Raw genomic sequence first — 21,907 nt, 5'->3', positions numbered from 1 at the left:
CTTCTACCATTCCCCTCCAAATTCCTCTCCAAACCCCTTGAGTGAATTGCCTATACCCACTGCTTCCACTTCCTCTCCTCGATCCCCTCCAATCTGGCTCCCGCCCCCTTTACTTGACAGAAACTGCTCTCTCAAAGGTCACCGATGATCTCTTTCTTGCCAAATCCAACAGACTCTCCTCCATTCTATTCCTCCTCAACCTCTCAACTGCCTTTGACACTGTGAACCACACCCTTGTACCGGAAACATTATCTAACCTTTGTTTCACTGACAGTCCTCTCCTGGATCTTCACCTATCTCGCTGCCTACCTATTCTCAGTTTCTTTCGTGGGCTCCTCCTCTGCCTCCCTAACTGGGAGTCCCTCAAGGCTCAGTTCTGAGTGCCCTGCTTTTCTCCATCTATGCCCATTGTCATTCACTTCCATGGCTTTTAACCACCATTTCTATATGGGTTATTCCCCTATCTAAACTTCACACCCTGATATTTCTCCTTCTCTGCAGTCTCATATTTCCTCTGGCCTTTAGGTCTTCTCTATTTCACCGACACCTCAAACCTAACATGCTCAAAGCAGAACTCCTCATCTTCCCATCCAAACCCTGACCTCCTCGACTTTCCCATCACTGTAGACAGGACCATATTTTCCCTATCTCACAAGTCCTTAGTTTTGGGCACTATCCTCAACTTATCATTGTTAGTCAATCAACTTATGCAACCTGTCTCCAAATTCTGTGGGTTTAACCTTCCCAACATCACTAAAATTCACCCTGTCCTCTCCATCCAAACTGCTACTATGCTGATCCAAGCACTTATCCTTCATTCATTCATTCAATCGTACTTATTGAGCGCTTACTGCGTGCAGAACACAGTACTAAGTGCTTGGGAAAGTACAGTACAACAATAAGGGGTGACAATCTTTGCCCACAGCGAGCTCAGTCTAGAGCGGGGGAGACAGTCATCAATACAAATAAACAGAAATCAATACAACAAATCAAACTTTATTCTGACGGTATTGGCACCTTTCTTGTCCCTGTTTTGTTGTCTGTCTCCCCCTTCAAGACTGTGAGCCCGTTGTTGGGTAGGGACCGTCTCTAGATGTTGCCGACTTGTACTCCCCAAGTGCTCAGTACAGTGCCCTGCACACAGTAAGCACTCAATAAATAAGATTGAATGAACAAATATATAAGTGCTAAGGGGCTTGAAGGGCAGGGAAGAGCATAGGGAGCGAGTCAGAGTGACGCAGGAGGGAGTGGGAGATGTGGAGAAGTGAGGCTTAGTCTGGGAAGGACTTTTGGAGGAGATGGAACTCAGTAGGGAGAGTAATTGTCTGGTGGATTTGAGGAGGAAGAGTATTCCAGGCCAGAGGCAGGATGTGGGCCCACTGTTGGGTAGGGACTGTCTCTATATGTTGCCAATTTGTACTTCCCAAGCGCTTAGTACAGTGCTCTGCACATAGTAAGCGCTCAATAAATACAATTGATGATGATGATGATGATGTGGGCCAGGAGTCAGTGGAGAAACAGGTGAGATCGAGGCACAGTGAGAAGGTTAGCACCAGAGGAGTGAAATATGTGGGCTGGGTTGTAGGAGGAGAGAAGTGAGGTGAGGTAGGACGGGGCCAGGTGATGGAGTGCTTTAAAGCTTTAATGGTGAGGAGTTTTTGTTTGACACAGAGGTGGATAGGCAACCACTGGAGATTTTTGAGGACGGGCGTGACATGTCTACGTAACGTTTCTGTAGAAAGGTGACCTGGGCAGCCGAGTGAAGTGTGGACTGGAGTGGGGAGAGGCAGGAGGTTGGGAGGTCAGCAAGAAGGGTGATGCAGTAATCTAGGTGGGATAGGATGTGATCGTATTAACATGATAGTAGTTTGGATGGAGAGGAAAGGGCGGATTTTAGTGATGCTGTGAAGGTGGGACGGACAGGATTTGGTGCTGGATTGAATATGAGGTTGAATGAGAGAGAGGAGTCAAGGACAACGCCAAGGTTACAGGCTTGTGAGACAGGAAGGATGGCAGTGCCGTCTAAAGTGACGGGAAAGTCAGGGAGGGGGCAGGGTTTGTGCGGGAAGATAAGGAGCTCTGTTCTGGACATGTTAAGTTTGAGGTGAAGAGAGGGCATCCAAGTACAGATGTCTTGAAGGCAGTGGGAGATGCGAGCCTGGAGAGAGGGAGAGAGATCAAGGGAGACGTAGACTTGGGTATCAACTGTATAGAGAGGGCAGTTGAAGCCATGGGAGTGAATGAGTTCTCCAAGGGAATGAGTGTAGATGCAAAATAGAAGGGGACTGAGAACTGAACCTATCCCACCTTGACTACTGCATCAGCCTCCTAGCTGACCTCCTGCCTCCTGTCTCACCCTACTCCATTCCGTAGTTCACTCTGCTGCATGGATCTTTTTTTTTTTTTTTTAATTCAGTTCATGTTTCCTCACTCTTCAAGAACCTCCAGTGGTTGCTCATCCACTACTGCATCAAACTGGAACTCTTAACAAGGGCTTTAAAGCAGTGATTAACCTTGCCCCCTCCGATTTTGCCTCACTGATTTTCTACTACAACCCAGCATGCTCACTTTGCTCCTCTAATGGCAACCTACTTAATGTAGCTCCATCTCATCCATCTCACTGCCGACATCCTGTCCCTGGCCAGGAACTCTCTCCCACTTCATATCCAACAGGCCACCACTCTACCTACCTTCAAAACCTTATTAAAATCACATCTCCTCCAAGAAGCCGTCCCCAACTTAGCCCTCATGTTCCCTACTCACTGTCCCTCCTGTGTCACATTCGGATTTGCACCTTTTATACACCCCAACCTCAGCCTCGTGTCATCTATGTCATGCCTGTCGTCTTCGACCCATAGCGACGCCAAATACATAACCATAATGTATTTTAATATCTGTGTCCACGCTCTACACTGTAAGCTTCTTGTGGGCAGGGAATTTGTCTACCAACTCTGTTATGTTGCCAACTTGTACTCCCAAGCGCTTAGTACAGTGCTCTGCACACAGTAAGCACTCAATAAATACGATTGATTGATTGATTATACTGTCTGCTCCCAAGCCCAGTTCAGTGCTCTGCACAGAATAAGCACTCAGTAAATATGACTGATTAGAAATCTAAACCCTGGGCAGACCCTGGGTGATTCCAATATTGAAATATCCAAATCTTGTTGTTTCCATTAGGCACTCTTCCTTCTGATTCTGAGTTCTCTATTAACAAAAAATTAATTGTGGCATTTGTTAAGTGCTTACTATGAGCCAAGCACAGTACTGCATAGAGAAGCAGCGTGGCTCAGTGGAAAGAGCCCGGGCTTTGGAGTCAGAGGTCATGGGTTCCAATCCTGGCTCTGCCAACTGTCAGCTGTATGACATTGGGCAAGTCACTTCGCTTCTCTGTGCCTCGGTTACCTCATCTGTAAAATGGGGATTAAAACTGTGAGCCCCCCCCCGGGGACAACCTGATCACCTTGTAACCTCCCCAGCGCTTAGAACAGTGTTTTGCACATAGTGAGTGCTTAACAAATACCATCATTATTATTATTAAGTACTAGGGTAGATACAAGATCATCGAGGCCCACAGGAAGCTCTCAGTCTAAATAGGATGGAGAACAGGTACTGAATCTCCAACGTGCAGAGGAGGGAACTGAGGTACAGAGACGTGAAGTGACTTTGCCCAAGGTCACACAGTAGATAAATGGTGGAGTCAGGATTAGAATCCATGTCCTCTGACTGAATTCCAGGCCCGTGCTTTTTTCATTAAGCCACTCTGCTTCCTTTTCTTTCCCTTTCTATACCCCCAACCCTTATAAAACAAGGGTTTCGGAGAAGCAGTGCGGCTCAGTGGAAAGAGCCCGGGCTTTGGAGTCAGAGGTCATGGGTTCAAATCCCAGCTCCGCCAATTGTCAGCTGTGTGACTTTGGGCAAGTCCCTTCACTTCTCTGTGCTTCAGTTCCCTCATCTGTAAAATGGGGATGAAGAGTGTGAGCCCCGCATGGGACAACCTGATTACCTTGTAACCTTCCCAGTGCTTAGAACATAGTAAGCACTCAATAAATGCCATTATTATTATTATTATTATTATTATTACTTCTTCTTATTATTATTATTACTATTTAGGGCCCTCACCCGGAAGAGCAGAGTGAAGTGCTGTTGCAGAGAAGCTCCCGGGGTCCCGGACAGGTTAGTCTGGACCAGACGGACAGAAACCTTCTGGATCCCAAAGGTCCCATTGGTCTCTATTTCATAGATGACCTGAAATGCACAAAAGGATCAGAGAGTCAGCATCCCCGGGAATGCACGTAGTCAAAGATCTGCTTTGGTAGCGGAAAAATGGGATGTACTGGGATGTTTCTTTACCTGAGAAACTACGTTATGGCAGATATTTCCTTTCAAAAGCGGAGGTGCTGGCTGGGAGGCCGAGGCAATAGGTACCTGAAGAAAGCATTAGGCAGCTAGGTGTTAGATCTCGGAGAAAGAAAATCCAGTTGAGAAATGTGGAAAAAAAAAGATTCATCTCCTTAATCTCCTCCCCCAAATCCCCAACTTGAAAACGAAACTTAACCACCACAGTGCTGCATGAATCCATCCAATGCGGCACTGATCCGAGAGACTCCCGTTGAGGTAGCAATGGGCCTAGATTTACATAATCAATCAATCGTATTTATTGAGCACTTACTGTGTGCAGAGCACTGTACTAAGCGTTTGAGGATGGAGGGTTGAAAAAGGAACTGTGCCGTTTGGCCCCTGGCACCAGTTCAAACTCACACTTCTTCTGGTGTGCATTATTATTTGGCGAAGGCAAGGGGTGAAAGGGAGAGGCGGGAGGGACTTGAGCATGGAAACTCTGGCCAGCAACTAGGCTGAGCAGAAAATGAAATAAATTGTTGGGAAATTACACTCCTGTCATGGGTACAGGAGCAGGCCAACCGGGTCCTGGCTTGATGGCATCCCTGTCTCCCAACCCTCAAACTGGTGTCTGTCCATTCCTCGTCACAGGCCTAAAGTTGGAGTGACTCCACAAGTAAATGGAGAGCTTCTAGGTTTATTCTTTCCTGTCGCTGGCAAAAAGAAACCTCACCTGCATGTTCTGCAGATCAGCCAAACCGCTTGGGACCTGAATGGAAGGAGAAGCATTGGTATGAGCAGAATTCCCAGGGAGAGAAGAACCAGGATCCTGCAGTCCCCCACAAAAGGGTAATAATAATAATAATAACAATAATAATAATGGTATTTGTTAAGCATTTACTAAGTGCCAGGTACTATACTAAGTGCTGGGGTGGATACAGGTTAATCGGGTTGGACACAGTCCCTGTCATTCATTCATTCATTCAGTTCATTCAATCGTATTTATTGAGCACTTACTGTGTGCAGAGCACTGTACTAAGCGCTTGGGAAGTACAAGTTGGCAACATATAGAGATACAGAGACATACACATATAGACATACACACATACACATATAGAGACATATAGAGACATACACATATAGAGATGGTCCCTACCCAACAGTGGGCTCACAGTCTAGAAGGGGGAGACAGGGAACAAAACCAAACATATTAACAAAATAAAATAAATAGAATAAATATGTACAAATAAAACAGAGTAATAAATATGTACAAACACATACATATATACAGGGGCTGTGGGGAGGGGAAGGAGGTAAGGCGGGGGATGGGGAGGGGGAGGAGGGGGAGAGAAAGGAGGGGGCTCAGTCTGGGAAGGCCTCCTGGAGGAGGCATCATTACTGTTATTATTATTAATCCCCATTTTACAGATGAGGTAACAGCAGCCCAGAGAAGTGACTTGCCCAAAGTCACCCAGCTGACAAGTGGCAGACCTGGGATTAGAACCCATGACCTCTGACTCTCAGAAAAGCTCGTTTTTGAGGGATCCTTTCCTTTTTTAGATAGGAAATGCCAAGGGGCTGTGCAGTGGGGTTTCTCTTCCTCCCTAGCCTGGCCTAGGGAGCAGCTGTGAGGAGCTGCTTGTCCACGCTTCCCCTTTACGCTGTCCCACGTGGGACTCACACTCTCGATCCCCCTTTTACAGATGAGGTAACTGAGGTACAGAGAAGTGAAGGGACTGGCCCAAGGTCAAACAGCAGGCAAGTGGCGGAGCTGGAATTAGAACCCATGACCTTCTGACACTCAGGCCCGTGCTCAGTACACTATGACATTACCCAGACTCTTTCAATGGAATACGGTATCCAGTTAAATGGTCACTCAGACTCCTTAGAGGGAATAAAATTTTCAGTGTGGGGAGAAGCAGCGTTGCCTAATGGATAGAGTACGGGCTTGGGAGTCAGAGGACCTGAGATCTAATCCAGCTCTGCCAACTGCCTGCTGTGTTACTTAAGTCACTTAAGTTGTTTGTTTCTCAATTACCTCACCTGTAAAATGGGGCTAAAATACATATTCTCCCTCCCTCTTTGACTGTGAGCCCCATATCATCATCATCAATCGTATTTATTGAGCGCTTACTGTGTGCACAGCACTGTACTAAGCGCTTGGGAAGTACAAGTTGGCAACATATAGAGACAGTCCCTACGCAACAGGGGGCTCACAGTCTAAAAGGGGGAGACGGAGAACAAAACCAAACATACTAACAAAATAAAATAAATAGAATAGATATGTACCAGTAAAATAAATAAATAAATAGAGTAATAAAATAAAGAGTAATATGGGACAGGGACTGTGGCCTGGCCTGCTTAACTGACACTTTAGAGTGATCTGCACACCATAAGCACTTAACGAAGACCCCACTATTATTATTATTACCATCACATTCTGTCAGAATGAGGCCCAGGCAAGAGTGTGAAGTGGAAAAACATGAATCCCAATCAGATAAGTCACATATTGCAGTGGGACCTCAGGACAGGCCTAATTTAAGTCAGCACATTGCCAAAAAGTAGTTAACATGAAGACCTTTAGTCAATCATCAATCAATCAATCAATCAATCGTATTTATTTAGTCAAAAGGAGCAAGAGAATAAGTGGAGAATGAGATACCTTCAAGATTGTGAAGTCATTGTAAGAGGAAGCGCGGAGCGCAGGGTCCTTGGTGCAGCTCTTTGCCACACTGGGGAAGATCCGGGTGCAGGATGTGTTTTTACTTTCCAGAAAGCCTGGGAACACAGAATTTTAAGTAAGAAGGGGAGGAGAGCACTCTTAATCTGGAATAAAAAGGCTAGGGCTGCCAAACCCTGCCCTTACCTGCAGGATTCCCATCAGCACACAGCCCGCCAATTCCCGCTGGTTGCCTTAGCATGCTCAGTAGAGACCACCTGGGGAAGTATGTCAGAATGGGATCGCCAGCCTGAGGAAAAACCCAATGAAGGATTTGGTACCAACGAAATAGCATATGTGTGCTAGAAGACTGTGTACACAAACTAAAAGGATGGAGAAACACTGGTCCTAACAAGACTGGGTGGGTATTGTGTCCCACAAGCTAACAACAGCCCTTTGCTACAGGCTGTGGGCAAGCCAAGAGTGAAGAATCAGGAGGAGGGGACGAGAGGGAGAAGGATGCTCCAACACCTGAAGTGGATCCATGACCCTTTCTTGCCTGAGTCAGCTGTGGATGGGAAGAATGATCCCAATTTACCTGTCGGCAGGAAAATGCAGCATCTATGGCTGGAACAGGACCAGTAGGGGGGGGGGGGGGAGATTTCCATAGATGAACGTAGCTGGCCCACAGTCCAGTTTAGATTCTCCTTCAGGCTGTACTTTGTCGGCCCTGCCTGAAGCAGCTGTGGCTGCTCCATTTCCAGCAAGGAGCTTAGAGGTGTAGCCATCGCCATTCTGATTCTGGTTAGCCAGGCCAACAAATTCCCCCCTTTTTTTAATGGTACTTGGGAAGTGTCTATTCGGTGTCATGAACTGTTCTAAGTGCTGGGGTAGATACAAGTTTATCAGTCCCTGTCCCACATGAGGCTCACAGTCTGAGGAGGGAGTGGGATTTTATCCCCATTTTACAGCGGAGGAAACTGAGACAATGAATACAATTGAATGAATGAATGAATGAGTATGCTTGTATGTATATATTGCTCTATTTATTTATTTATTTTATTTGTACATATTCTATTTATTTTATTTTGTTAATATGTTTTGTTTTGTTGTCCGTCTCCCCCTTCTAGATTGTGAGCCCACTGTTGGGTAGGGACCATCTCTATATGTGGCCAACTTGGACTTCCCAAGCGCTTAGTACAGTGCTCTGCACACAGTAAGCACTCAATAAATACGATTGAATGAATGAATGAGTATTTTTGTACGTATATATGCTCTATTTATTTATTTTATTTGTACATATTTATTCTATTTATTTTATTTTGTTCATGTGGTTTGTTTTGTTGTCTGTCTCCCCCTTCTAGACTGTGAGCCCGCTGTTGGGTAGGGACCGTCTCGCTATGTGGCCAACTTGGACTTCCCAAGCGCTTAGTACACTTAGTACTACACTTAGTACTGCACACAGTAAGCACTCAATAAATACAATTGAATGAATGAGACACAGTGAAAGTTATATGACCTGCCCAAGGTGACAGAGGAAGCAACTGGCAGAGCCAGGATTAGAACCCAGGTCCTCTCCCAGGCCCATGCTCTTACCACTAGGCACGCTGCCTCCCTGAGCAAATGTTGCCAGCAATCCAAAAACCTGCAGTCTGAAAGGATCCTATAGAGTGATGACAGTTAATGTGAGACATCTCTGATCTCTGCATGTTCCTGTCACCAGGGCTCATAAACCCATCCTCCGAGGTATTTATAAAGGATGGGGAGTTGAGCGAAGGGGAAGGGGAAAAAAAAGGAAGGCTAGAGGAACCTTCCCTTTTCTGTAACTTCAGTTAGATTCCTTGAGAGACTGCAAAACAATTGTTGCAGAAACAGTTTCCTGGTGATTGGGTAGTCCTGGCAGGAGACTGTTAGAGAGGAGGCAGGGTTGGAGCACAGCGGAGGAGTCCAGAAGGATTCCTGCTCCCACAGCGCAGCTCTTCCAACCACTAAGCCCAGGGTCCCTTTCAAAATAATCAGCCTGGATTTTCCTACTCTTTGGAAAATCCACGCTCCAAGGCCACCCCATTATTTGGGATTTCTCTATCCCCTCAACCCCTCCAAATCATTGATTGTAGAGACTCCATTTCCCGTGCGGCCTTCTGGAGAACACCTGGCCAGTAGTTTTCTAAAAGAAAAGAAAATGTCATCCCCTCCCCGCTCCTCTCTGGCTCACCTTATAAAAGGCAGAGGAAGGTGACTGGGTCGGGGGTGGCGAGATGATGGACGGTCCTCCGTACTTGGTTGAGAGGCTGGCGATGTTGCTCGCATTGACTTTTTGAAGCTGCTGAAAATAGTTCAGCTTTGCTAAAAACAAACACACACACCCAGACACACATACCAGGATTGAAAAACATAAGTTTTTCCTAAGGGATCCTAAGGGATCCCCCCTGGGATCGGGGTAGGAAGGTGAGGCTGGTGGATGGCTCCTCTTCCTCAGATTTTGGGGCTAGAGGCCCTTCTTGTGCCCAGTCAAAACGAGGAAGGAGAAAAGTGGCAGTGGAGGAGACACAATACACCAAGTAGGGCCTTCCTCTTCCCCTCTTTGCCCTTCCCTCTTTTATTTTCTCCTCCTTCTTCTTTATCTTTTTTTTTCCCCATTCCTCCTCAACTCTTCCCTCCCTGCCTTACCATCTCTCTCTCCTTACGGCACCACTCCATCAAAGTTCTACTCCCAAGTTCATCTCTGTGCTTAAATTAAAAAATTGGTACCTGCTAACACTATATAGCCTCATCCTTTCTGAGGTCTGGTGGTATAGTTCTGTCCCAAGGTTTGTGACAGTTCCGCTGCACAATACTAAAATAACTGAATTTAGGTGAATGCTGTTGTATTTAGTTGCATAATTGTCTCTACTGCTTAATCAATCCTCCCCACCCCCACAGTGTTATAGGAAGAAATAAAAGATTGTTTTAGTATGCAGTCATAGTGGCACACACTAGGATAGTGGCTCCAGGGTTAGAAGAGAGGTACACACCGTATGCACACACTGGTAGAAATAGGAAAAGGGGCGGAGGGGTTACCGGAATTCATTGAGTGCCAAGTGTATGCAGCACTTGGGAGACTGAAATAAAAGACCCTCTCACCTTTCTCTTCTTTCTCCCCTCCTTTCCTCCATTTTTTTTCTTCTTTTTTCCCTCCTGCTCCCCTTATTACAAGCCCCTTCCCTGGTTGAAGCTGCAAAAATTATTTTAAAACGGGAGCACTTATGTAAGAAAAGATTTACTTCTGAAAGTGAATCTTTCCACTTGCTGATTAAATAACAATGGCGTATTAAGCATTTAGTAAAAGACTCAGCACAGAGTAAGCACTCAATAAATACCACTGGTTGACTATTCATTCTGGTTTCAGAGAATATTTGTTCTCAACATACCTCATCCCCTCATGACATCTGATAAAACAAGAGATGTAGCATTGTTCATCACTGGGCACTTCCTGAGAGGCAGGGAGAAAGACGGACCTTCAGAGTCCTAGTAAAATCACATCTCTTCCAAGAAGCTTTCCCCAACGAGGCCCCCATTTCCTCTACTCCCCGTCCTTTCTACGTCACCCTTCCCCTTGGATTTGTACTCTTTATTAAACCCACCTTCAGACCCACAGCACTTATTGTGCATATCTATACTGTATTCTAATATCTGTCTCCCCTTCAAAACAAATGAGCTCCTTGTGAGTAGGGAACATGCCTACCAACTGCTATATTGTACTCTCCCAAGAGCTTAGTACAGTGCTCTGTACATAGTAAGTGCTCAATGAATACCATGGATTGATTGACAAAGGGAGACAGAAGGAGAAAATAGTCAGTTCAGAGAAAAAGTGGCTGTTTCTCTCACAGAAGCACTTTCAATCAAGAGACGGAGAGCCAAGTCCCAAGCCAGTGTTGGTGAGGGTGGCATAAACTGCCTAGATAAGAAGAGGAAGGGAGAAAGAGGAATGAGGCAAAGAATCAAAATGAAAGAAAAGAATCAAAGGAAAAGACAACCAGCAGCACACTGCTGACACTTGATAAATGTTAGCAAACAAGAATAAAACATTTTTTCTACTCACAGTTATTCACCTCAACACAGAACTCCCCAAGCCCATCTGGCTCCAAGTTTACTCTTGAGGAAAATGGGGAATTACTACGGAATATGAGTGAATTCTCCACACAAACCCAACTCTTAGCCCTGCGCCAAACAGAAAAAGTTGGAAAATTATTGCTTTGGACAGTGGAACTAGACGATAATTCTGATATTTTAAAGCAAAAAAAAAAAAAATACGTTCAAAGCTACAGTCACAAGAATCCCAATCTAGGAAATAACTGGAAAGTGCTTTCCTCAACGAATTCCTAACACAAGAGTCTTATTGTGATAAAATGAGAGCTTGAATCAGAAAGTGACTGTGTTGGTCGGGGGAGCAGAAGGGGGTGGATCTGAGAGATGTTTTTGAGGAAAGAGCATGGGCCTGAGTGTCAGAGGACCTAGAGGACCTGGGTTCTAATCCCAACATTGCCACTTGTCTGCTGTGTGACCCTGGGCAGGTCACTCCACTTCCTGTGCCTCAGTTACCTCATCTGTAAAACGGGAATTAAATCTTCTTCCCTCCAACTTAACACTGTGATCCCCAAGTGGGACAGGAAAAGAGTTCAACTTGATTATCCTGTATCTATCCCAATGCTTAGTATGGTGCCTGACCCATAGTTAACTCTTAACAAATGCTGTGTAAAAAAAAAAAAAAAAAGGAAAGGGAAAAATTGTCAGATTTTAGCAATCAATTGGATGTGAGAGCAGAATGACAGTAATAAGTGGATGATGATGGCAAGGTTGTGGACTTCAGCTATGGTACAGTGGTAGTGTTGTAATAATAATAATAATGGCATTTATTAAGCACTTACTATGTGCAAAGCACTGTTCTAAGCGCTGGGAGGGATACAAGGTGATCAGGTTGTCCCATGTGGGGATCACAGTCTTCATCCCCATTTTACAGATGAGGTAACTGAGGCACACAGAAGTTAAGTGCCTTGCCCAAAGTCACACAGCTGACAATTGGCGGAGCCAGGATTCGAACGCATGACCTCTGACTCCAAAGCCCGGGCTCTTTCCACCGAGCCACGCTGCTTCTCTATGAACAGAGATGGGGACACTGGGAGGACAGGAGGGTTTAGGAGTGAAGGTGAAAAGTTCAGCGTTGGACAGGTTGAGTTTGAGCGGCTGACACGCAATCCAAGGGGAGATGCTATAAACCGAAGTCCCATAAACATTCCGATACTTACTTTACCACCAAACCCACAGCACTTAATACACACCCGCTGCTTGCCTGAGCTGCAAATTTATTTTAATGCGTATCTCCCCCACACAACTGCAAGCTCCTTGAGGGCAGGGATCATGTCCACCACCTCTGAAAATGCTTAATATAGAGCTCCGCACACATTAAGTGCTCAAATACCATTACTTGATTGATAGATGTCCGGCAGGTAAGGTAAGATGTGACAGGACACCTAGTAACTGCTTAATAAACGCTATTAATTGACATGTCTGGGAGGTAAGGCAAGATGTGTTTGATACAGTTCTCTGCACACAGTAAGCGCTCAGTAAATACAATTGATTGATTGATGTGAGATTGGATAGCTGGAGAGAGGTCAGGATGAGGGAAGGTTTGCGAGTGGCCACTACTCCATGCTAAGCCGCTCGACTTTTCTTCTCCATTCATTCATTCAATCGTATTTCTCCCTTCAACACCGTGACCCACCCCTTTCTCCTGGAAACATTATCTAACCTTGACTTCACTAAAAGTGTCCTCTCCTGGTTCTCCTCACCGCTTTGTCTCCTCCTCCTCCTTCTCTCTTTCATAGGCTCCTTCTTTGCCTTCCACACTCTAACTGTGGAGGTGCCTCAAAATTCAGTTCTGGGTCCCCTTCTATTCTTCATCTACACCCACTCCCTTGGAGAATTCATTTGCCCCCACAGCTTCACCTAACTCTCTCTACACGGATGACCCCCAAATCTACTTCTCCAGCCCTGACCTCTCTCCTTCTCGGCAGCCTCACAGTTCAGGACATCCTGGATGTCCCACTGACACCTCAAATTTAACATGTTCAGAGAGGCAGTGTGGCTCCGTGGAAAGAGCGTGGGCTTTGGAGTCGGTCATGGGTTCAAATCCCGCTCCGCCACTTGTCAGCTGCGTGACTTTGGGCAAGTCACTTAATAATAATAATTATAATAATTGGCATTTGTTAAGCACTTACTATGTGCAAAGCACTGTTCTAAGCGCTGGGGAGGATACAGGATACAGGGGAGGATACTTAACTTCTCTGTGCCTCAGTTACCTCATCTGTAAAATGGGGATGAAGACTGTGAGCCCCCTGTGGGACAACCTGGTCAACTTGTAACCTCCCCGGTGCTTAGAACAGTGCTTTGCACACAGTAAGTGCTTAACAAATGCCATTATTATTATTATTATTATTATAAAAACAGCTCTGCCACTTGTCTGGCTGTGACCTTGGGCAAGTCACTTCACTCCTCTGGGCCTCAGTTACCTCATCTGTAAAGTGGGGATGGAGACTGTGAGCCCCCATGTGGGACAGGGACTGTGTCCAACTGGGTTTGTTTGTATAAGCCCCAATGCTTAGTACAGTATATGGCACGTAATAAGTGCTTAACAAATGCCAAAATTACTATTATTATGGACAGGGTTTGGGTGGGAGTAATAATAAAAAGAAAATTATAAATAATAATAATTATTATTCCCACCCAAATCTTATCAATTTTGACTTTGACTGATCTCGACAATCTCACCATCCTTCATCTCGAATGAATGAATACAGATTTTTTACTCTATTCAACTTGTACATATTTACTATTCTATTTATTTTATTTTGTTAATGTGTTTTGTTTTGTTGTCTGTCTCTCCCTTTTAGACTGTGAGCCCGCTGTTGGGTAGGGACCGTCTCTATATGTGGCCAACTTGGACTTCCCAAGCGCTTAGTACAGTGCTCCGCACACAGTAAGCGCTCAATAAATACGATTGAATGAATGAATGAATGAATCTCACAAACCTGTAACCCTGGCATTATCCTCAACCCTCTCATTCAACCCACACAATCCTATCTGTCATGAAATCCTGTCGGTTTTACTTTCACAGCATTTTGAGAATCCACCCTTTCTTCTCCATCCGAACTGCTACCATGCTACCAGACACTCGTCATTTCCCGGCTTTTACCTCCTTAACTACTGCATCTGCCTCCAGGCTGATCTGTCTGTGTCTTATCGCTCCATTCTTCAGTCCACACTGCACTCAGCTGTCGAGGTCATTTTTCTACAAAACCTTTCAGTTCACTTCTCCTCTCTCCTCAAAAACCTTCAATGGTTGCTCCCCCACTTCTATATTAAAGAGAAACTCCTTACCATTGGCTTTAAAACAATCAGTTTTCTCTCTCCTGCCTAATCTTGCTGATCTCCTACTCCAACCTAATCTGCACATTTTGCTCCTTCAACACCAACATACTCTCTGTACCTCAGATTCATCTATCTCACCACTACCGCTTGCCCACATTCTCCCTCTGGCCTGGAAGTCCCTGCCCCTTTTCATCCATTCAATCGTATTTATTGAGCGCTTACTGTGTGCAGAGCACTGTACTAAGCGCTTGGGAAGTATAAGTTGGCAACATACAGAGACGGTCCCTACCCAAACAACGGGCTCACAGTCTAGAAGGGGGAGACAGACGACAAAACAAAACATGTGGACAGGTGTCATCTGACAATACACCACTCTCTCTAACTTCCAAACCCTCCTAAAATCACATTTCCTCTAAGAGGCCTTCACAGAACTAAGCCCTTTATTCCCCCATCTGCTCTCCCCTCTTGACTTGGTTGCGTTCTACTACTACTAATAATAATTATTGTGGTACGTGTTAAGGGCTCATTATGCGCTAGGAACGGAACTAAATGCTGGGGTGAACACAGTCCCTGTCCCACATGGGGCTCAGTCTTAATTCCCGTTTTAGAGATGAAATAATTGAGGCCAGAGAAGCTAAGTGACTTGCCCAAGGTCACACAGCAGACAAGTAGAGGAGCTGGGAATAGAACCCAGGTCTTTTTGATTCCCAGACTCGTGCTCTGTCCACTAGCCCATGCCGCTCTAGACTGTACCCCTTAAGCACCTTGATAGTCACCTATGTAAATATGCATATATTCTACTATTTTCACCATCGCTAATCTACTTTAATGTTGGTCTCCCCCAGTACACTATAAGCTCCTTAGGGGTAGAGATAATGTTTACCAACTCTGTTGTAATGTACCTTCGCAGGGACAGTGCCCTGCATACAGTAAGGACTCAATAAATACAACTGACTGACTGATTTGCAAATAGTGCTCTGCGCACAGTAAGTACTCAAAAGAAACTCAGGTCTCCTGACTTCCAGTGCTGTGCACCTCCCTTTCCCACAGCACCTGTATATACGTATATATGTTTGTACATATTTATTACTCTATTTATTTATTGATTTATTTTACTTGTACATATCTATTCTATTTATTTTATTTTGTTAGTATGTTTGGTTTTGTTCTCTGTCTCCCCCTTTTAGACTGTGAGCCCACTGTTGGGTAGGGACTGTCTCTGTATGTTGCCAACTTGTACTTCCCAAGCGCTTAGTACAGTGCTCTGCACATAGTAAGCGCTCAATAAATACGATTGATTGATTGATTGATTCTAAGCACTGGGGAGGTTACAAGGTGATCAGGTTATCCCACGGGGGGCTCACAGTCTTAATCCACATTTTATAGATGAGGTAACTGAGGCACAGAGAAGGGACTTGCCCAAAGTTACACAGCTGACAATTGGCGGAGCCGGGATCTGAACCCATGACCGCTGACTCCAAAGCCCGGGCTCTTTCCACTGAGCCATGCTAGGTATTTGTTAAGTGCTTATAATGTGACAGGCACTGTACTAAGCGCTGAGGTGGATACAAATAAATCAGGTTACACACAGTCCCACATCCCACGTGGGGCTCCCAGTCTCAATCCCTATTTTCTAGATGAGGTAGCTGAGGACCAGAGAGGCAAAGAGACTTTCCCAGGGTCACGCAGCAGCCAAGTGGCAGAGCCGGCATTAGAACCCACATCCCCTGACTCCCAAGTCCTTGCTCTTTCCGCTAAGCCACACTGCTTTTCTCCATCTAGCTGCTGGTCTGCCTCTTCCACATTTTCCCTGGACTTTTCCTAATAGTAATTGGGGTATTTGTCAAGTGCTTATTGTGTGCCAGGCACCATACTGAGGTGGATACAAGCAAATTGGGTTGGACACAGTAACGTCTTCTCCTGATGATGTGTCCAAAGTATGCTAATCTAAGTCAACATGCCAGCAAGGTATTGTTAAAAGTTATACAGCTTGGCACATGGTAAACACTTAAGAAAATACACAAAAAAAAAAAAGAAAAAGGAAAAAAGGGAACTCTGCGTGGGCCCCTCACCTGGTACTTCCAGGAAGACAGAAGGAGAAAACTGTCCTGGGAGAGGAAAGGTAGCAGTCTCTGTCACAGCAGCAGTTTAGGTCACAAGTGTCCGGTGAAAGGTCACAGATACAGATGGGTAAAGCTGTGAAAGGAGAGAACAATAATAAACATAATTAGTATTAAGCGCTGGGGTGGCTACACGCAAATCAGGTTGGACGTAGTCCCTGTCCCGTAGAGGGTTCACGGTCTAAATCCCCATTTTACAGGTGAGGGAACTGAGGCCTAGGCAAGTGAAGTGACTTGCTCAAGGTCACACAGCAGAAAATTGGCGGAGCCCGGATTAGAACCCAGGACCTTAGAACTCCGAGGCCCGAGCTCTAGCCACTAGGCCAAGCTGTCAGGGAGCATCCCCTGCCCCATCCCACCTCGAGTTATAATAATAATTATGGTATTTATTAAGCACTTAACAATGTGCCAGGCACTGTACTAAGTGCTGGGGTCGATCTAAGCGAATCGGGTTGGACCCAGTCCCTGTCCCACATGGGGCTCCCAGTTTCAATCCCCATTTTCCAGATGAGGTAACTGAGGCCCAGAGAAGTGAAGTGACTGGCCCAAGTTCACACAGAAGCCAAGTGGCGGAGCTGCGATTAGAATAATAATGATGGCATTTGTTAAGCGCTTACTATGTGCAAAGCACTGATCTAAGAGCTGGGGGGGATACAAGGTGATCAGGTTGTCCCACGTGGGGTTCACAGTCTTAATCCCCATTTTACAGATGAGGGAACTGAGGATCAGAGAAGTTAAGTGGCTTGCCCAAGGTCACACAGCAGACATGTGGCAGAGCCGGGATTAGAACCCATGACTTCCGACTCCCAAGCCCGTTGTCTTTCCACTGAGCCACGCTGCTTCTTTAGGGTATTCGTTAAGCGCTTATTCTGTGCCAAGAGCTGGAGTTATTAATAATAATAATGATGATGACTCTGCACACAGTAAGCGCTCAATAAATACGATTGAATGAGTGATGATGATGATGATGGTATTTGTTAAGCGTCGGAAGGCTTGGGGCGGTGGGTCTCACCCGGGAAGGCCCCTCCGGTGGTCGGACTGGCCGGAGGTGGCGGCGGGGTGATGGCGGTGGCGGCCTTGGCGTGGCTCAGGCCCACAGGCTCGGGGGAGGACGACGGGGAGGACGACGAGGAGGAGGGAGAGCCGGCGGCCATTGAGGGGCCTGGGGTCCCTGTTGGTGGGGCAGGATCCAGGCCCGGGGCAGGACTGCCCGGCCACGACCAGGTGCCCGCCTGGGGCCCTGCCCGCGCTGCTGTCCACAGGAAGAAAACCGGCAGTAGAAAGAGCAGAGGAAGCTCCATGGAGTCGCCCTCAGGCCGCCCCGTCAGGCTGGTCCCCTCAGGCCGGTCCCCTCCAGGCCGCTCCCTTAGCCTTTTCCCTCAGGACGGTCCCCGTCAGGCCGGTCCCGTCAGGCCAATCCCCTCAGACTGGTCTCCTGAGGCCGCCCCGTCAATCAGGCCAGTCTCCTCAGACCAGTCCCTCTCAGGCCAGTCCCCCTCAGACCGGTCCTCTCAGGCCGCCCCGTCAGGCCAGTCCCCTCAGACCGGTCCTCTCAGGCCGCCCTGTCAGGCAGGCCAGTCCCCTCAGGCTGCCCGGTCAGGCCGGTCCCTTCAGACCAGTCCCCTCAGGCCAGTCCCCTCAGACCGCCCTGTCAGGCCGGTCCTCTCAGGCCGCCCCGTCAGGCAGGCCAGTCCCCTCAGGCTGCCCGGTCAGGCCGGTCCCCCTCAGACCTGATCCTCCAGGCCGGTCCCCTCAGACCAGTCTTCTCAGGCCGCCCCGTGGAGCCAGTCCCTTCAGACCAGTCCCCTCAGGCAGGTCCTCTCAGGCCGCCCCGTCAGGCCAGTCCCTTCAGGCCAGTCCCCTCAGGCCAGTCCCCTCAGACTGCCCTGCCAGGCCAGCCCCCTCAGACCAGTCCTCCCAGGCCACCCCGTCAGGCCGGTTCCTTCAGACTGCCCTGTCAGGCCGGTCCCCTCAGGCCGCCCCGTCAGGCAGGCCAGTCTCCTCAGGCTGCCCGGTCAGGCCGGTCCCTTCAGACCAGTCCCCTCAGGCCGGTCCCCCTCAGACCAGTCCTCTCAGGCCGGTCCCCTCAGACCGCCCTGCCAGGCCAGTCCCCCTCAGACCGGTCCTCCCAGGCTGCCCCGTCAGGCCAGTCCCTTCAGACCAGTCCCCTCAGGCCCGTCCCTTCAGACCAGTCCCCTCAGGCCGGTCCCCCTCAGACCGCCCCATCAGGCCGGTCCCCTCAGACCGCCCCATCAGGCAGGCCAGTCCCTTCAGACCAGTCCCCTCAGACCGGTCTTCTCAGGCCGCCCCGTCAGGCCAGTCCCTTCAGGCCGGTCCCCTCAGGCCAGTCCCCTCACCGCCCCGTCAGGCCGGTCCCCCTCAGACCGGTCCTCCCAGGCCGCCCCGTCAGGCAGGCCAGTCCCTTCAGGCTGCCCAGTCAGGCCGGTCCCTTCAGACCAGTCCCCTCAGACCGGTCTTCTCAAGCCGCCCCATCAGGCCGGTCCCTTCAGACCAGTCCCCTCAGGCCGGTCCCCCTCAGACCAGTCCTCTCAGGCCAGTCCCCTCAGGCCGCCCTGTCAGGCCGGTCCCCCTCAGACCAGTCCTCTCAGGCCGCCACGTCAGGCCGGTCCCCCTCCGACTGGTCCTCTCCGGCCACCCCGTCAGGCCGGTCCCTTGAGACCAGTCCCCTCAGGCCTGTCCCTTCACACCAGTCCCCTCAGGCCAGTCCCCCTCAGACCAGTCCTCTCAGGCCAGTCCCCCTCAGGCCAGTCCCCCTCAGACCAGTCCTCTCAGGCCAGTCCCCCTCAGGCCAGTCCCCCTCAGACCAGTCCTCTCAGGCCAGTCCCCCTCAGGCCAGTCCCCTCAGGCTGCCCCGACTGGTGCGTCCCTTCAGACCAGTCCCTTCAGGCTAGTCCCCTCAGGCCGCCCCGTCAGGCCAATCCCCTCAGCTCATCCCCTCAGGCCGCCCCGTCAGTCCGCTCCTCTCCATCAGGCGAGACGCGTTGCTAAGGCGGGAAGGGAGGACGCGCACGCGCACGCGTGACCTCATTCCGCACGCTCGTCCCCCTCCCTCCCCACACACTCATTTCTGCGCACGCGCACATGGGACAGCTAAGGGTTCGTCCTGCCCCGAGGCCCCCTCCCCACTGCGCCTGCGCTGCCTCTCGGCCGTTCCGAAGCTGTTGAAGGAGCTGGCAGTGCGCGGGAAACCGTGTGCAGGGGCCGCACGTTGCCGCTAGGTGGCACTTCACCTCCTTCCTATACATTCATTCATTCATTCATTCATTCAATCGTATTTATTGAGCGCAGAGCAATAGAGTAATAAATCTGTACAAACATATATAAAGGTGTTATGAGGAGGGGAAGGAGGTAGGGTGGGGGGATGGGGAGGGGGAGAGGAAGGAGGGGGCTCAGTCTGGGAAGGCCTCCTAGAGGTGGTTGTCCCACAGGAGGGGGGCTCACAGTCTTAATCCCCATTTTCCAGATGAGGTAACTGAGGCCCAGAGAAGTTAAGTGACTTACCCAAAGTCCCACAGCCGATAATTGGCAGAGCTGGGATTTGAATCCATGACCTCTGACTCCAAAGCTCGTGCTCTTTCCACTGAGCCACGCGGCTTCTCATATTCCATGCAAACTATGAAATAAACGAACCCGTAAGAATGTTCCCAGGAGCCTTGTTTGAAAAGCAGGATGGCCTAGTGGATAGAGTCAGAAGGACCTGGGTTCTAATTCCAGCTCTACCACTTGCTGTGTGATCTTGGGCAAGTCACTTGATTTCTCTGCGCCTCAGATCCCTCATCTTTAAACTGGGGATAAAGACTGGGAGCCCCATGTGGGACAGGGACTGCATCCAATTTAATTAGATTGATTCTACCCCAACACTCAGTCTGGTGCCTGGCACAGAGTAAGTGCTTATCAAATGCAATTTAAAAAAGTGACCTGATTTCCCCAAGCATCACAGCACTTTTTTTAAAAATGGTATTTGTTAAGCATTTACTATGAGAAGCAGCGTGGCTCAGTGGAGAGAGCCCGGGCTTTGGAGTCAGAGGTCATGGGTTCAAATCCCAGCTCTGCCAACTGTCAGCTGTGTGACTTTGGGCAAGTCACTTCACTTCTCTGTGCCTCAGTTCCCTCATCTGTAAAATGGGATTTAAGACTGTGAGCCCCCTGTGGGACAACCTGATCACCTTGTAACCTCCCCAGTGCTTAGAACAGTGTTCTGCACATAGTAAGTGCTTAATAAATGCTATTAGTATTATTATTATTATTATCAGTTTTATTATTATGGGACAAGCATACTAAGCCCTGGGGTAGACAGACTGAGTCCCCTCCTCCCAGACTGAGCCCCCTCCTTCCTCTCCCCCTATTCCCCCTCCCCATCCCCCCCGCCTTACCTCCTTCCCCTCCCCACAGCACCTGCATATATGTCTGTACATATTTATTACTCTATTCATTTATTTATTTTACTTGTACATATCTATTCTATTTATTTTATTTTGTTAGTATGTTTGGTTTTGTTCTCTGTCTCCCCCTTTTAGACTGTGAGCCCACTGTTGGGTAGGGACTCTCTCTATATGTTGCCAACTTGTACTTCCCAAGTGCTTAGTACAGTGCTCTGCACACAGTAAGCACTCAATAAATACGATTGATTGATTGATTGATTGACAATTGGCAGAGCCAGGATTTGATCCCGTGGCCTCTGACTCCAAAGCCTGTGCTCTCTCCACTGAGCCACACTGCTTCTCATGACCATTATGACTATGATTATGCTCATGATTATGACCATTTAGCCCTCAAAATCTAGGGTGCAGCCCTCCGTAACCCTTACCGAGATCCCAACTGAGGGAAGTGAAGCTTTAAATTGCTTTCAGTTGACAGTTTAGAATCCATCTTCTCATATTTTATTTCATTTTATTTTCAAAACGACTTAGATAACCCCAATTGCACTTGGCTGCTCTTCCCACACAGTCTCCATGACTCCTTTTCAAATCTAGTCCCCATAATAATAATAATAATGTTGGCATTTGTTAAGCGCTTACTATGAGCAAAGCACTGTTCTAAGCGCTGGGGGGGATACAAAGTGATCAGGTTGTCCAATGTGGGGCTCACAGTCTTAATCCCCATTTTACAGATGAGGTAACTGAGGCTCAGAGAAGTTAAGTGACTTGCCCAAGGTCACACAGCAGACATGTGGCGTAGCCGGGATTCGAACCCATGACCTCTGGCTCCAAAGCCCGGGCTCTTTCCACTGAGCCACGCCAAACGACCTGTTCTAAGAGGCTCAGTGCTCCAGGTGCTTAGTACAGTGCCCGCCCCAAACACTTAGTACAGTGCTCTAAGTGCTCAGTACAGTGCTCTGCTCACAGTATGCACTCAATAA

At 48.1% G+C, this 21,907-nt stretch overlaps 2 protein-coding genes across 2 annotated transcripts in view; one reads left to right on the top strand and one right to left on the bottom strand.

Annotated features, from left to right (window-relative positions):
• TCTN3 (tectonic family member 3) overlaps nucleotides 1–17,990 on the bottom strand; it is a 38,737-nt gene extending 20,747 nt beyond the window's left edge. The window contains exons 1-9 of the mRNA XM_038743823.1: nucleotides 17,540–17,990; nucleotides 16,480–16,603; nucleotides 11,082–11,200; nucleotides 9,216–9,346; nucleotides 7,208–7,310; nucleotides 7,004–7,119; nucleotides 5,075–5,110; nucleotides 4,354–4,428; nucleotides 4,123–4,248 (exon numbers count right to left, since the gene is read on the bottom strand). Coding sequence (XP_038599751.1) covers nucleotides 4,123–4,248; nucleotides 4,354–4,428; nucleotides 5,075–5,110; nucleotides 7,004–7,119; nucleotides 7,208–7,310; nucleotides 9,216–9,346; nucleotides 11,082–11,200; nucleotides 16,480–16,603; nucleotides 17,540–17,828 — 1,119 coding nt within the window. The 5' untranslated portion in view covers nucleotides 17,829–17,990. The remainder of the gene's footprint in view (nucleotides 1–4,122; nucleotides 4,249–4,353; nucleotides 4,429–5,074; nucleotides 5,111–7,003; nucleotides 7,120–7,207; nucleotides 7,311–9,215; nucleotides 9,347–11,081; nucleotides 11,201–16,479; nucleotides 16,604–17,539) is intronic.
• On the top strand, nucleotides 17,827–21,370 carry LOC119925254 (uncharacterized protein DKFZp434B061-like). The gene is made up of 4 exons (XM_038743355.1): nucleotides 17,827–18,155; nucleotides 18,197–19,406; nucleotides 19,476–19,724; nucleotides 21,332–21,370. The coding sequence occupies exons 1-4, from the start codon at nucleotides 17,827–17,829 to the stop codon at nucleotides 21,368–21,370; spliced, it is 1,827 nt and encodes a 608-aa protein (XP_038599283.1).
• The last annotated feature ends 537 nt before the right edge of the window (nucleotides 21,371–21,907 follow it).

This window comes from Tachyglossus aculeatus, chromosome 3, assembly GCF_015852505.1.
Source record: "Tachyglossus aculeatus isolate mTacAcu1 chromosome 3, mTacAcu1.pri, whole genome shotgun sequence".
NCBI classification, from domain to species: Eukaryota; Metazoa; Chordata; class Mammalia; order Monotremata; family Tachyglossidae; genus Tachyglossus; species Tachyglossus aculeatus.
Note: the sequence above shows the minus strand (reverse complement) of the source record. Positions and strands in the feature narration are given on the sequence as shown.